Source organism: Saccopteryx bilineata, chromosome 7, assembly GCF_036850765.1.
Source record: "Saccopteryx bilineata isolate mSacBil1 chromosome 7, mSacBil1_pri_phased_curated, whole genome shotgun sequence".
Classification (NCBI taxonomy): Eukaryota; Metazoa; Chordata; class Mammalia; order Chiroptera; family Emballonuridae; genus Saccopteryx; species Saccopteryx bilineata.
Genome location: NC_089496.1, coordinates 5716873 through 5733851, shown reverse-complemented (window position 1 = coordinate 5733851; position 16979 = coordinate 5716873). Strand labels below are relative to the sequence as shown.

At 38.0% G+C, this 16979-nt stretch overlaps 1 protein-coding gene across 1 annotated transcript in view; it reads right to left on the bottom strand.

Annotated features, from left to right (window-relative positions):
- Window positions 1-16979, bottom strand: part of SEMA3E (semaphorin 3E) — a 322573-nt gene that overhangs the window by 20638 nt on the left and 284956 nt on the right. Inside the window, exons 15-16 of the mRNA XM_066239333.1 lie at window positions 16498-16565; window positions 14884-15023 (exon numbers count right to left, since the gene is read on the bottom strand). Coding sequence (XP_066095430.1) covers window positions 14884-15023; window positions 16498-16565 — 208 coding nt within the window. The remainder of the gene's footprint in view (window positions 1-14883; window positions 15024-16497; window positions 16566-16979) is intronic.

Sequence of the window (16979 nt, the reverse complement as noted above, 5' to 3'; positions counted from 1 at the left end):
AGCTGGTATATCTTCATCAGAGGTAAATTTTTGTTCTATAGCAGACTAGATGAACTATAATTTATACTAGAACAAGAAAAATTGGAAAGTGAAAGGAATTAGTATTACTGAGTGTCTACTGTGTGCCTGGCAAGGGGCTGCTACATTCCCATGTTGCTTCGTTTAATTAGATGTCCAGAGTCAGAGTGGTCTCAGTGGGATAAAACATAGCTCCATATTTGATTCCATATATTTAAAAAGATATGTTTACTTTTCAAAGATGTTCAGTATTCTCTTAGACAATTAACAGAAGAGAATTCTACCTAAAACTCCAGATCCATTTCTATTCTGTGACCCCAAAATTGCTGAAATATGTTTTTAATATTTATATGCAAAGAGCTGTTAGTTCAGAAATGATAATACTTTAATGGACTGAAATAAAAACATCAAAACTACTAAACAGATGTTTCAAATGAGGCAAAAAGTTCATGCACTTTATGTTATTACAACAAGAAAAACAAAAAATTATATTAATGTGGACAAAGCCGATGCTTTCAGTACATGTATATAAAGAAAAAATGTATAGTTATGGCTGTCACTGATTTTTTAGACTTCTTGTTATGAGTAAGCATTGGTGTTGGTCAAGAAAATATGAGTCTTCTTAGCAAAAAAGATGACATAATAAAACTTCAACATTAAAAGATGTAATTGGTGCACTCCATTTTTTTTGTTTTGTTTTCTCTCTGTAATGCATTGAATCCTCAATAAAATTATGTTTTAATTAAACCTACACATTTAGCATGGATACAATGAACTCTAAGTTATCTGGAAGGAACTGCTTGTTGATAAGTTAACCACTACATGGTCAGAAGTCAGAGTTGAGAATTGACAAATTTTGGTTTAGAGTTAAAAAAGAATTGAGAATGAAGTGAAATGGCAGTTTTGTAGAATTGATGTTAACTTACATTCTCTCTCTTGAATTTTCTATAAAAAACATGCATGTGTGCATTATTTAAGCAGTCTATACAATGCACATAATTAGATATTTAAAGTTATTTTTAAGACATATAAACACACAAACATATATTCCCTTAAACAGATAATGGAAAAATGAATGGAAGATCAAGGGGAAATAAACCTTCCATGCTCCCTAAAGGATAACTTATCTATCTAATGTTGGTCTTAGGGACCAGCGCTTACTTGCTTGTCTTACACTACCTCTTGCTGATGTTCTTCACATATCTCTTGCCATGTCAAATCTTTCCTTTGTGCTTTATATTCCTGAATATGCATTCACCAGAAGGACAGCTCCATCCAAATGCTTTACAAGAGCTCCCATTCAACACAGAAAAAATGAACACAACATCTTTCTCTAAGCCTTCTTTTTCTCCCTATATCCCTTTTATTAAAGTATATGTACACATATAGCATGCGATATAATACAATTTTGTCTGGCAGGGAGAAAAATTAAAGACGATGATTGCAAATTGGGTGAATCATTTAGAAAAAGATAAAACCATTTTACTCTTTGTCTGATACATTAGAATATATTTTGAATAAACTAACGAATTAAGTGTACAAGAGAGAATGAAAAACCATAACAGAATAAGATAAAAATATACATTAAAATTTAGCCAGTCTTGGGGTGGCAAAAGTGTTAATAACACAAAGGAGGAGAAGTAATTCCAAAGGAAAAGATCTGATAGCACTGATTAAATGTGGAAAATTTACATAGCTTAAAAAAAATTTAAAAAGACATTGACAGACCAAGTGAAATATTTACAATATATTTGACACACAAAAAGAGAACAGTATTAGTATCCATGCACCTTTTATAATCAATAAATAAACTATGAACACTCCATGAGAACAGGGGTAAAAAACACAAAAACATAATTTATAGAAAAAAAAGAGCAGGACTCTATCTTCTTTCTCACCAAAATGAAAGAAGAAGAAAGAAAGAAAGAAAGAAAGAAAGAAAGAAAGAAAGAAAGAAAGAAAGAAAGAAAGAAAGAAAGAAAGAAAGAAAGAAAGAAAGAAAGAAAGAAAGAAAGAAAAGAAAGAAAGAAAGAAAGAAAGAAAGAAAGAAAGAAAGAAAGAAAGAAAGAAATGACTGATAAGAAACCCACGCCCAGCTTCTCTGGTAAGCAAAGAAACAAAAATTAAATATATTTTTAACCACCAAACTGGGAAACATTTGAAAGTAATAACATCCAGGGTTGGTTAAATATGAAGCAAATAGTACTCTCTTTCATTGTTAGGGTGTGTGTAAATTCCTATAGCTTTTTTTGATGAGAAAAAAACACAATGGTTCAAACCCTGCATGCATATTTTTCAACAATACTTTAACATATTTATATTTTCAGTTCCTCAATTCAAATCTAGAAAATTATCCTAGGAAACTATTTATAGATATGCCCAGAATGCAGAGAGATAAACTGCAATATGATTTGTAAAAGCCTATAGCTTCAATCAACCTAGTGACCAAAAAGGATTTGGGAAATTCCTTATTGTGCATCCAAATGATGGAATAGCTCATATCCATAAAATAGTTTTAAATAATACTTAATGATTTGGGGAAATATTACCATTATAGTAGATTACAAAGCATATTTAAATGTGTAAAATGATTCCAACTTTGTAAAAAGAAATTTGAACACATTCACCCATATGCTACCACCCAAAGATGAAATCACCTCCCTATAATTCTTTGAATCATGATATTCCACCATTAACTACACAGTCACCCAAATAGAATCATGATAATAATTTTTTGTTGCTTCTTTTTATTTCAAATATCAAATGCACTCAATGTTATCTCATAAGAACTAAAATGTGTTTTCCATTCCTGCTAACACTGTTTAGTTTTGGTAAAAAATATTTCAGTTGACCATTGAAATACTTTCTCTTTGTTTTTTTTTTTCTTAAGTGAGAAGTAGAGAGGCAGAGAGGCAGACTCTTGCATGCACCCAATCAGGATTTGTTGTGGACCGGTAATGGCAAAAAGCCATTATAGATTCAAGGCTTGGCAGGGGGCTTAAGTTCTACCCCCTCCATCTCCATATTTGGCTTTGATGCTCTGTGTTTGCACCCACTCCCCTTCCTTCCTTGGGTTGCAGGAAGCAATATACATACCCTTCCTCTGACTCTTTGTTTTCAGATGTTTGTAAAATTCACTAATGTATACTGTTTTTGCCTTGGGAGAGTTCTTGTCTTAGCCTTTGATGTGCAACTTTGTATCAAGGTCCTTGATATGCATAGGTCCATATAATAAAGCGAACTGAGGCTGTGAGGCACTCAGATGCTGCCAGGCAGTTTGAGGAGTCCTCCCGGTCCCATCGGTTTTGTTCTGACAAAGTGTGTTTCCTTAATTCCGCACCGATATTTGGAAGCTGCGCTGGTCCGCGGCAAGTGGCGCCCGAACAGACGACTTGAGTACGAGGAAACTAAAACTGAAGGAAGGTGACGGAACTTCCCAAAGTGAAGTGCGCACAGTGAGTAAAGAAAGTTTTTGGGGAAAGTGTAGTTGGGAGTAAAAGAATATGGGACAGATAGGGTCAAAAGTAAGGGACCTTTTTGTAAAAATGTTTCCATATGAAGACAAATCATTGTCTGAAGAGTATCAGGGTAAGCCGGAAACAGAGGGATGTGAATATGAGGATAACTTGAAGTCTGAGGATGACAGGGGGGATGAAAAATCCGTGGCTATGGCTGCCTTAGCCGTGGGGCCTCCGCTGCCCTCAGCTCCTTCCTACATTCAACCCTCTGCTCCTCCGTTCCCTTATCGGGCTGATTCCATAGTCTATAGCTCAAAATCTGGGAAATCTCCTCTCCAACAATCTATAGACCAGGCTCGAAATATAGGGGAAACAATAGATGGCTTTGCCTGTTTTCCTATTGTGGAAAGACAGGATGATACAGGGAGACTAGTGCGAGAACATGAACCTGTACCTTTTAAAACTCTGAAAGAGCTTAAACTTGCTTGTGCTCAGTATGGGCCTACTGCCCCTTTTACACTTGGTTTATTAGATACCATTAGTGCAAAGGCTCTTCCCCCAAATGACTGGAAGGCGATTGCTCGTGCTTGTCTCTCTGGGGGTGATTATTTGTTGTGGAAGTCAAACTTTCATGAAAAGGCTATAGAGCTGGATGAGAAAAATCAGCAAGAGGAGGTTGCCGTTACTGTAGATATGTTAACTGGAGAAGGACAGTATGCCCATATGGCAACTCAATTAGAATATCGACCAGCTATTTATGATATAATTAATCAGCTAGCCACACAGGCATGGAAATGCCTGCTTATTCCAGGGACCAAACCAGAAGAATTTGGTAAAATTAGGCAGGGTGCAGACGAGCGATTTCAAGACTTTGTCTCACGGCTAATTCAAGCAGTTGAAAGAATAGTAGGGGATAAAAATGTGGGAAAGGTTTTAATAAAACAACTAGCCTATGAAAATGCTAATTCTGCTTGTCAGGCTGCACTTCGGCCTCACCGCAAGAAGGGAGATATAGAGGATTATATTAGAATTTGCGCTGATGTTGGGCCTTCATACATGCAAGGTCTTGCCTTTACCACAGGTAATAAGGCAAGATTTCCAGGACAAAATTTTGATAAAGGACAGAACAAGCGAAGGAAGGAAGGTCAGGGAAGTACTTTTGCCCGTGGAAACTGTTTTCAATGCGGGGGTTCGGGGCATTTTGCTAAAAACTGCCCTGCTTTCCCCGGATATTGGTCTCGGCCTCTCCCTCAAGGACAGCCAGCCCTTAAGGCTCCGGACCTCTGCCCACTCTGTAGACATGGGAAACATTGGAAGAATAAGGGGAGGCCTAAATGTACTACCGCAGGTAAGGGAAACGGACAATGGGGCCCTCCCCGGCCCCATCAAACAATAGGGGCAATGTCAGTGTTTCCTCAGCAAATTCAGATTCCAGTAGGCCAAACATTGCCCAACTATCCCAGGCAACAACAGGCAGTACAGGACTGGACCTCAGTCCCACCTCCCAATTCGTATTGACTCCAGAGATGGGACCTCAAGCCATACCCACTGGAATTTTTGGGCCACTTCCCAGTAACACAGTAGGAATCTTGTTAGGCAAAAGTAGTTTAACTATGAGGGAATTCTTTGTTCTTCCTGGAGTGATAGACTCTGATATACAGGGGAAATTAAAGTAATGGCTCACACTTTGAGGAATATAGTCACTATCTCCCCTGATATGAAAATTGCTCAATTAATCCTTTTACCTCTTTTAAGACAAGGCCAAACCCTGCTAAAGGGACCCCAAGAGAATCAAAGATTTGGCTCCACTGATACTGCCTATTGGATTCAAAAAATAGGTCAGGAACGCCCTGAAATGGAACTAACAATACAAGGGCGTAAATTTAAAGGGCTTTTAGATACTGGAGCTGATGTATCTGTTATTGCAAAGCTACATTGGCCTCCTTCCTGGCCCACTCATGCAGCAGCCACAGAATTACAAGGTATAGGGCAGAGTAAATCCCCTCAACAAAGTTCTAGTTTTTTACAATGGGAAGATAAAGAAGGTCATTCTGGATTTTTTCAGCCTTATGTGCTCCCTGGATTGCCAGTTAATTTATGGGGTAGAGATGTTTTGAAAAATATGGGGGCATTGCTTGTCAGTCCTAATAGTTTAGTTAGCACTCAAATGCTTGATCAGGGATTTTTGCCCACTAAGGGTCTAGGGAAAGAACAGCGAGGAATTCTCACCCCCATAGAAGTGGCACCCAATTACAGAAGGCATGGATTAGGATATCAAAATTTTGCATAGGGGCCTTGGTAGCTCCTGCTACCCCAATAATGCACTGTGCAGACCCAATTACTTGGAAATCAGATAATCCTGTATGGGTAGACCAATGGCCCCTTTCTCAGGAGAAACTTAGGGCAGCTGCTCAATTGGTACAGGAACAGCTACAGCTTGGGCACATTGAACCATCTAATAGTCCATGGAATACGCCTATATTTGTCATTAAAAAGAAATCAGGAAACTGGAGGCTATTACAAGATTTGAGAGCAATAAATAAGACTATGGAAATTATGGGTCCTTTCCAGCTAGGACTTCCTTCTCCTACTGCCATTCCATGGAACTATCACCTTATAGTTGTTGATTTGAAGGATTGCTTTTTTACTATTCCTTTAAGCCCTCATGATTGCAAGCGTTTTGCATTCAGTGTTCCTTCACTTAATTTTCAGGCTCCCATGGAGCGATACCAGTGGAGAGTTTTGCCTCAAGGTATGGCTAATAGTCCTACCTTGTGCCAAAAATATGTTGCTCAAGCCATCTCTCCAGTACGAAGGCAACACTCTAAGGCATACATAATTCATTATATGGATGATATTCTTATTGCTCATCCAGATAAAGACATTGTATTGACCATTTTGCAACAACTAGAATATTCTCTGAAAAAATCAGGACTTTATATAGCTCCTGAAAAGGTACAGCAATCTTTACCTTTTTCTTATTTAGGACAAATTATTGAGGGAAAACAAATTCGCCCACAGAAAATAGAAATCAGGACAGATCATTTGCAAACTTTAAACGATTTCCAGAAACTGTTAGGAGAAGCAGCACGGCAGATTGTTAAATCTTGTCCAAGGTGCCCTATATTACAATCTGTCCCTTCGTTTGGAATTAACCCTCGAGGACTCCTACCGGGGCAACTTTGGCAAATGGATGTTACTCATATACCTTCATTTGGCAAACAATCCTTTGTCCACGTTACAGTAGATACTTATTCTGGATTTATAGTAGCCTCTGCCAGAACAGGAGAGGCTGCTAAACATGTTATAGCTCACTGCTTGTATGCATTTTCTATTATTGGACTTCCTAAACTGATTAAAACTGACAACGCTCCTGCATATGTAGGAAAAGCATTTACTACATTTTGTCAGACTTTTGGACTTGACCTAAGGACGGGAATTCCTTACAATCCCCAGGGTCAAGGCATTGTAGAGCGTGCACATCAAACACTTAAAAACCAATTGGAAAAAATTAAAAAAGGGGAATTATACCCTCAAACTCCTGCAAATCTTCTTTGTCATGCTCTTTTCACTTTAAATTTTTTAAATACTGATGTACAGGGTCATTCAGCAGCAGAGAGACTCTGGAACCCTGCAAGGAAAGCCTTCCCTGAAGTGCGATGGAGGGACCCACTCACAGGAATCTGGCAAGGGCCAGACCCTGTTCTCTTATGGGGCCGAGGATATGTGTGTGTTTTTCCTAGGTCTGCTGAAGCTCCTCGGTGGATCCCTGAACGACTGGTGAGACACCATGATTCTAGATGAGAGACTCACTTCACAAGAGCAATTGCATAAGAGTTACTATGCTCTTTTCCCTTTCTCAATTATTATCTAATTTTTTTTAATGTTTTAGATCATTTTATTTTCCTGATCCATTGCTTGAAAAGAGGGCGAAAGGGGGGCCTGATTTGGGTATTGCTGAATAGAAATCTCATACGGCCGTCTTGAGATTTTTCGAGAGAGATCTCTGTTTAGTATATATCCTTATTACGTTCCTATTAAGATAGCCCTACTTAAGATCAAGCAGGCCATAGTTCAATCTCTAAAACCCCGGGTTTCACTCTTGATTTGTGTGATTGTATGTGAAGTCTTTGTTTAATGTCTAAGTGTTTTTGTTTATAAGGCCTGAATAAGTCCTTACATGAAAAGTAATGATAATAATAGTTTTGGAAGTGCCGGCTGTAGTATTGAAAACAAAACGGGAATAATTTCATTTCCCTATATAAATATAATTTTGTTTGGAATAAGTAGAGCACGCTCATTTTGGATCCAAAAGACTTGCTGGTTTGGCCAGGCTGCTCCAGGCCGCAAGTGAAAGGCTTGAAGCAGCATAGATTTACATAATAAAGGTGTAAAGATTTTTTTGCTGTAGAAGAATAATGAAGATCACAATGGGATTTTTCAGTTTTGATATGTACTCTCTAAAGTGCCTGTTAATTAATGTTAAGGGGGTGTTTTGATAAGTGTGGGAATGTTGTTTGGAGGTGCTTTTACTCTATTTTTGTTAAAAGTTAACAAAGTCAAGAATTTCTTGCAATATTTGAAGTCAAAATATTGTAAAGTGTGATTCAATTGTAAATAATATAAAAAGAAAGGGGGGGGGGAGTCATGTCCTGGAGCTCCTGCAGGTCTACCCTGTTACGCTTTTTACTTCAAACAGTTTATCTTGAATGCTGATGTACAAGAGATGCCCAAATTTTTGTCCTGCAAACTACTACCTTTTTTTTTACTTTTATTTGATTCCAGCTAATAACACTGTTTTGTTCTTTTCTGAATAGCTCCAGATATATAGGCAGATAGGGACCCTCAAGCCCCTCAGCGAGATCTTCTGAGCATGGCTTTTAAGGTACCAAGAGGCCGAAAAAGCCCAAAGGAGATCAGGTAAAATACTAGCTCTTGGCATACGCCCTCAGAGGCTCCAACGCTCCAACTGGAACTTCATCAGGGCCCTGCTTCAATAGTGGAAAGGATGGTCATTTAAGCCAAAGCCTGCCAGGCTTACATGCCTTTGCTGTGAGGAAGAAGGGACACACTGGAAGGTAGGCTTCCCCCTCACTCCTCTAAGGGAGGGTTCAGTCTCTTCCAGCCCTGCTCCATCCACCTGTGACCTAACCTTGCCCAGAATACTGGGATTTGCCACTGAAGGCTAAAAGGTGCCCAGGGCCGTCGGCCCCATCTTCGACACTGTGGACGAGCCTGGGGTATTTCTTCCAAGTAGCTGGTAGACTGGTCTCATTTACACAAGGGTCATTTAACTAGGTCTTGCCTGAATATTCAGGTTTTTTATTCTTCCCTCGAAGATCTCTGTTGTGGGTATTGATAGTCCTGTTTTCTGCTGCTTTGATTAATATACAGTCTTTCTTTTATTCCTCCTGCCTCAATGCCCCACTCATAGTTTAGGCTAGGACCTACTCCTAATTCAGAGCTCCTTTTTTCCTTTTCTGCCAATTTACAAAATTACCTCTGCCACCCAGCTTGGTGTATCCCAAGGTTCTCCTCACCACTCCATGGCTGTAAAGCTCCAGTATAGGACTCCTGGGTTCATCTTTCCAGTTTAAAGAAAACGGAAGCTCCGTCTTCATGCGTGCTGCAGATGGCTTTTCCAGTCTACCTGGGTCACTGCCAGCTGGGAAGCAGCGGTCATTGGGACTTTGATGCTAGCTGCAGAGTGTGGAAGTGTGACAGCAATTCCAGTGCCATGTGGACTTCTCCTGAAAGTGGACTTTTCCTGGACTCCTGCTCCTGTGACAGTTTTTGATGGACTGAACTGGGGTTGGGTTGCATTTGCAGAGATTTGGAATGGTGTTGGTGCCAACTTGGACTTGGTGAACACTTTAAGGACATTACTCTTTTATAGATTCTTATTGTATTATTAGCTTAAAGAGTTTGCTTAAAGGCTTTAATTACTGTGATGTATTAGTATACTTGTTTTGGGTATCTGTTAGCATTGGCTATACTAATTTTGTGTTTATTCTGTATTTTCTCCGTCTGCCTCCAAATTAGAAAATCAGATGAGTGCAAATCTCCGCACACAAATTAAAAAGAAAAGGGGGATATGTTGTGGACCGGTAATGGCAAAAAGCCATTATAGATTCAAGGCTTGGCAGGGGGCTTAAGTTCTACCCCCTCCATCTCCATATTTGGCTTTGATGCTCTGTGTTTGCACCCACTCCCCTTCCTTCCTTGGGTTGCAGGAAGCAATATACATACCCTTCCTCTGACTCTTTGTTTTCAGATGTTTGTAAAATTCACTAATGTATACTGTTTTTGCCTTGGGAGAGTTCCTGTCTTAGCCTTTGATGTGCAACTTTGTATCAAGGTCCTTGATATGCATAGGTCCATATAATAAAGTGAACTGAGGCTGTGAGGCACTCAGATGCTGCCAGGCAGTTTGAGGAGTCCTCCCGGTCCCATCGGTTTTGTTCTGACAAAGTGTGTTTCCTTAATTCCGCACTGTTATTTGGAAGCTGCGCTGGTCCGCGGCAAGGATTCACCTGGAAAGCCCACTAGGGGGCGATGCTCTGCCCATCTGGGGCCTTGCTGCATTGCAACCGAGGCCATTTTAGTGACTGAGGCAGAGGCCATGGAGCCATCCTCAGGGCCAGGGCCAACTTTGCTCCAATGGAGCCTTGGCTGTGGGAGGGGAAGAGAGAGATAGAGAAAAGGAAGAGGGGGAAGGGTGAAGAAGCAGATGGGCGCTTCTCCTGTGTATCCTGACCAAGAAGAGATCCCGGGACCTCCGCATGCCAGGCCGACACTCTACCACTGAACCAACTGGCCAGGGCCTGAAATACTTTCTTAAATGGTCTTCTTGACATCTTGTTTATCCTCCAAGGTTGTATACTAGTTTCGAGAGTAATCTGTATAAACAGTTTATCTGAGGGGCTCTCCTTGCCTTATAGATAAAGTGAAATGGTTCCTTGATCTATCCACTCATTTTTACATCCTCATTCCCAGCCACAGATGTACACATGCCACAGTGTTTCTCATCTCCATCCCATACGCTTATGTTACTTAACTTCTACTCATCCAATGAGACATGACTCAAATATCACTCTACTTTGAATCTCTTCCTGATTGCCCCTCATGCCACCTCCATACTTGATCTGTTGGTGAAGACCATTTTTTTCCCCCTAGTTTCAATATAACTTCTAATAAATGTACTGTAGCATAATTATCTGTTTACACATGGACTTTAAAGAGGCTAATGTTATGATTTACTCATCACCTATTCAAGTAGACTTTGAGTGAACATTTATTGAGTTCAAAACATTAATTATAGACACTCTAACAGAGAGGAGAACAAAAGGTCAAAAAATATTCCATCTGAGATGTTAAACAGCTTTCACAAGTCTTAACAAAACTGGAGAGTATATGCACATTGCTATTATATGTTCTATAGTAAATGCTCAATAAATAAGTTTCAAATGAATGAAAAAAGCAAATGAATAAATAAACCTAAGAAAATGAGGTAAAGTGCTCTTTTATATCTTACATAGACTCAAATGATAGAGGATGCTTATTTTGACATAGAATTGTTATTCTACCAATAGGAACAGAGTAGAAGTCTAAAAAGACAATTTGAGATTGGAAATACATTGATGTATATACCATATAATAATGCCTCCTAGTAGCCCTCTCCAGAAAGTTCAGTTGGTTAGTGTCATCCCTTCATGCCAAGGCTGTGGAGACAATCCTCGGTCAGGGCACATACAAGAATCAACCAATGACAGCATGAATAAATGAAACAACAAATCAATGTTTCTGTCTGTCTCTCTCTTTCTGTCTCTATTCCTTTCTAAAACTCAAAATATTTTGAAGACTCAGTATTAATGTTTAGAATGGGAACTGTTCAAATTAATGGCAGTTTCTCAGACATGTAAACATGAGGAGACAGCCCCACTAAATTCTGTTGGGGAAAATATTTGTATCTATCTATACCTACATCTACAGCTACATCTATAGCTGTATCTATAGAGATATGTCTCAAGCTGGTATCAAGAGTATTATTCGGAAATCCAACTCCAGAACCTCTGCTGTAAACCATTTCTCATTTACTTCATCTCCTAAGGCACTCAAACTGTATTTAGATTCTGATTTCAGATGGTTGCCTGGTTTACAAGAAAGAACACAGAGACCTGTATTTAAATCTTTTTTATTATCTGTGACTAATCAGGAACGTTCTGTGTCTCAATTACCTCATCTATAAATAATTATTTAGAATGAAATGGTATAGTCTACAACAGCGGTTCTCAACCTGTGGGTCACGGCCCCGGCGTTTTGGTCGTTCGACCCCCGCCGGGGTCACGACCCACAGGTTGAGAACCACTGGTCTACAAGATACATATATAGCAAATTCCTAATTACTGAGACAGCAAATAAGTGGGAAATAGTTCAGCCTTGGAACCAGGAATACCTGATCCAAATCTTGGGTCTGTCTTTGTTTATGAGCTATGAGTCTTTTATTTATGATCATGAGCTATGCTTTGTTCTGAGCTATGTTGATGAGCTATCCTTCTTTTAGTTTCTGCATGTGTAAGATAAAGATTATTATGACTAATGAAGTTGTGAGATCTAAGAATAATAAGGTAAGGCACTCACCAAGGTACCTGTGAGTAGTGGATGCTCATGAAAAACCAGCCCCATCTATCAAGGCTTTTCCCTCAGGATAGCACAGTAACAGATGTACATAATTAACCAGGTCATCAAGCCTAAGGAAAATGCTCCTTTATGAAATACTCATACAATAGGCTTTCAATAAACATTTTTGAAAGTAATAACAAGTATAGAGGTTATATTTCATACATGGTAGTTAAGGAAGCAAGAGACTATACAGGATATATCCAAGAGAATTGCAGTAATCTAGTTTAGAAACTAGATAATGGAATTACTAGATGCTATTTAAAACATTTCTGAAGATTCATTTGAACAAAAATATTATCTGTCTGAATATGTGGTTTCTGTGTAACTTCAGAGGGCTGAAATTGTATACACAGGCAGATACTCCAGCCTCAAAAATTTTAGTTCAATAAAAGGAGGTGTACATATGACAATCAACATTTACAAAGGCTGTGGTCTGATTTTAAATAAATGTCTCCTTGTGGCTTCCAGTGTCCATGATGAGCCTGGATGGCCACAGTCAGGGGTACTGATTTCCAGAGTTGGACAAGGTGAACTTAAACATCCCTTACTATGGTGAGGATTTAAAAATAAAATAATTATCATAGCCACCTCACAGTAACATAATAAATACAAAAATGGTCTTTAGATAAAACTTTGAACTCTCAAATCTCTGAAAAAGACTGAACAGACTCTAAAAGCTTTAAAAGGCACTTACGCAGTTGTTCTGTTTGTGTATACAGCATACACATTCAGCTTCTGTTGAAGTCAACAATTTTGTGTCTTGTTTCATTTTAGATTGTAAATACATCAATATAGATATTGTTATGTCTATAGAAATTAAGTACTATCTTAATGTCTTAAGATAAGACTTTTAATGAAGAAAGTACACATTCAAAATTTTAAATATCAGTAAATATATCAGTCAGGGATATTTAACTGTAATTGAAAATAGGGACTAAACTATGGGTAAAAGAGAAGTAATTATATCAACAATGTGAGAAAGAAGTTTAAAAGTAAACATTGTGATGAATGCAGCTGTCAAAATTATTTGGTAAAGATTCTGAAGCCATTCAACTGGAGGAGCTGGAGGATATCCCCAAGTCCTCCCAGCTACGTGACTTAGGGTGAAATTTAAAGAAGTTTTACCTCAGATTTGTGGAATGGAAAATACGTTAGTGCTAAAGCAACAATTTATTTCAGTGAAATATGCTATAACATTTTGGACATGTGTTTATTCTTATGATATCATAAAATTTAGGAGAATTCTTCTTTCCTGATTGACTTTCTGTATTACTTCAACTAGCCTTTGTTAAGTTGAGGTGCAGTGCTCTCTAATAGCTATCCCAGGAACCTGGGATTTACAAATTTAATTATCTTTCAGAATGTAATGTATAATTTTGGACCAAAATCATGTTGAATTTTTAGTTTCACAATAGGCTTGGGGGGAAAAAGCATAAAAAGTCAATATGTTCTATATTTGGAATCAATAACTTTAGCTTCCAGTGACAAATGCTTGGTTTCCAGTGCTAAAAGGAGGTGGAAACTCCATTCACTCACTCTATCCATTATGCACTAGTACCTCTCCCGTGTGTCCTAAGACTAGTCTCTTTCTTCCCTTTATTCAACTTGCAACCTTCTCCTTACCAACAACAAGTTCTCCAATATTCACCAACATCTATCTCTCATTATTATAACCAAATTTTCTTCAACATTCTATTTTTATAATTCTACTTTTGTGAAAATTGAGTTCAAAGCCTACATCAACATCAACAAAGATTTATCTGCTTTCCTTACTTCAGGCCCTTGACCTCTTTCTATATATGACCAACTCCTGAGACTTGCAATATTTGATCCAGTAACTGCTTCCAGACTTTTCTGTATATATGTTTTTAACTGCCTATCTTTCTGTCTATAAAAGTACTCCAACTTGTTCTCTCATTGCTTACATAATTATAGAAATACAATCTCCACTACTATATCTGCTTAGAAAACAAAACAGCTGATGCTTTTCTTTTGTTCCCTGTGGATAACAAAGAAACTGCTATATCAATGTCTCATACATGATTTCATAGCTTTATCAAACACTGTTTTAATATTGCTATGATTGTTGTTGTTTTAGTTTGATTATCCATATATCTTAGATATATGTGTTAATGGTGTTTAAGTTTGCTCTTTTTCTAGAACCTTACTTTGGAAGGTACAATTTAAGACAATCATTTTGACAATATGACGCCATAATCAGGAAGTTATAAGTACCTCCTAAGTAAAAAAAATCTAGTTTCCAGGATCTAAATTGTATATATATACACACACAAACATATGTAATTTCTTTATGGGGAGTTAAGATTGGATACAGTAGATCATTTGGAGGATAGCGATTCTGGCGTTTACAGTCATCAGATCATTCTTACATCCCAGGATGTCAGGTATATCCTACCAATATGTATGATAGTGGGACAAAAGTGGGTTTACAGCTTGTGTAGAAAATATAATAACTAATAAATTATAATACAAGATTAAACTGTTTATGTATTCACAACTGTAAATGTACTTTTGTCTAACCCTGTATATGTATTTAAAATCTTTATATGTATATAAATCACAAATGATCAATAAACCCACTTTTTAAATGACACATATAGCACCAGACTGTTTCTTTTTAAACACCCAAAAGAAATAATTCTCTATTCACTAATGGCACACTATATGAAAGACGTTACAGTATGAATGTGCAGCTATGAGTTACCTCCTCTTTTCTTGTGTCACGTCCTTTCTGTACAAACCAGATAACTTTTGCTTGCAAAGATCGTGGCGTGCATTCCAGCAATGTGCTGTTGTTCTCTATGCCATATGCCAGTCGCTCTTCAGTCTTATCCAAAGCATCCCCTGCAACATGAAGAAGATCAGCCTTGAGACTTTGATTTTATTAGTAAGTAGTGTTTTTAAAAAATTATTTATTTAGATCCCTGCAGCAAAGTAAATAACTTCCACTACTTATTGCTAATTTCAATGCCAGGTCATTTAAAAGAGGTTAGGGGCGTACCACAATCTCAACGTTAAAAAGACACAGCAGGTTATGAGTGGGACAGAGGAAGTAATGGAAGTCTGGTTTCAAAGGATAAGATAATCAGGACAGTAAATGAATACAACAGTGTTAAATTAATTATCAGTTTTCAATTTATGGGAAATCAATGATAAGTTCTTATCAGAGTAGGAAAGAGAAGGTGAGCACTGAATGTTCAAGCAAGGCCATGGACTCGGCTCACGGTTACAAACCAAAGCAGAAAGCGAGGTGATATGGTACATATCACACAAACCCAGTGTGAGGGATACCTTGACAAGGGATTGCGCTTATCCAGATACAGGGTTCCTCCGGTAAGAAAAGAGTATGGAACTGAACTAGGGATTTTGTGAACCAGAGCTTCTTAATTATAAACTGCATCTTGGATCAGAAAGGCTCTCACTGAAATTGAACTCCAATTTGCATACAGGCAAGTATACCTAACTGCAGTGGCAAATAAAAGGAAGTGGATTTAATTTTTGTTGTTTCAATCAAGGTCAAATCCCAGGGTTCTTACCCTTTGTCTGTGTCCTTACCTTTAAAACTGACCCCAAAGTTTCCCTAAGATTAAGATCCTGCCTTTCTCTAGCCAATATTCTCAGAGGTTTATGTCCTGCACCAAATCCCGAGGCAGCCTGTGGTCTAGCAAACTACTACTGACGGCAATCTCTGCATCTGCGTATAAACACCGCTGGTCTCCCCATCATGTTACTTCCTGGTGAAATTCGTGACACTAAGCACACCCTCTTCATCAACCACCACTGTCATGTGAAGAGCCACACACTGTTAGACCTACCACTGCTCTTCAGAAACCTATGTCGGCACAAAAAACCCCAGCTCTAAAGTTATTACACTCCAGTAAAATAGTCCAAGTTTTCCACCTTATTCTATCCCAAACTTAGTAGTTATCTTAGCACAAGTTAGATCACTCTTGATAAAAGTTCTACAAGTTATATAATAAGGTGATGATATTCCTAGGATTGGGATGGAGAGATAAATCCTACAAATCACTGTGGCTCCAACCACCTAAAATATGCAGCATTGTTGTTCTTGGAGTCCCCTATTTGAAAGTCTAGCAGTGAAAGCTTGTGATGGTATTTAAAATTTCATTTCCTAATTGACTAAAAATTATGTCAAATATACAACATTTTAACTACATGGAAGAAGAAGAATACTTTCAGTAACACTGTACTTGTATTATCAACCACAAAGAAAACAAGAGCCCTTTATAAGAAGTTTGCAGTCTCTCTTCCACGTAAACTTTAAGGAACCCGCAGCAATCAATTTCTTATGGATTACCAACAAACTGCTGTCCAAAGCATTGCTGAGCTGCATTGCCATGCCGGACGTCTTGTCTGCGGAAGCGCCTGAAAGAAAGTAAATGCATTTAGATGTTCAGATTTCAATTTTCCACACTTTAAAATATAGCCAACTGCATTAAAGATGCAAGTAGTAGTCTACTACTGAAAAAACTGATTAGTCATACAAAACAAGGATAAAATCCAAATTTCATAGTTTTCAATATTTCCATAACATTCATTGGGTAAGGTCATTATAAAACTATTCTTTAAGTGTTCTCATAACTTTGAGTTCTAGACACTGAAACAATAAATTATGAAAGTTCTCTTTTAATTTCATTACAAATTTAGTTCAAAAAGAAGTGTGATTTGAAATGAGTGTCTTGGTGGTAATGCATGTGTGCAGAGAAAGGCAGTGAGATTTGAGGCAGACTATTTGAGTAAAAAAGTATTATACGTAAAACTCCTATATAATAAAGGTAT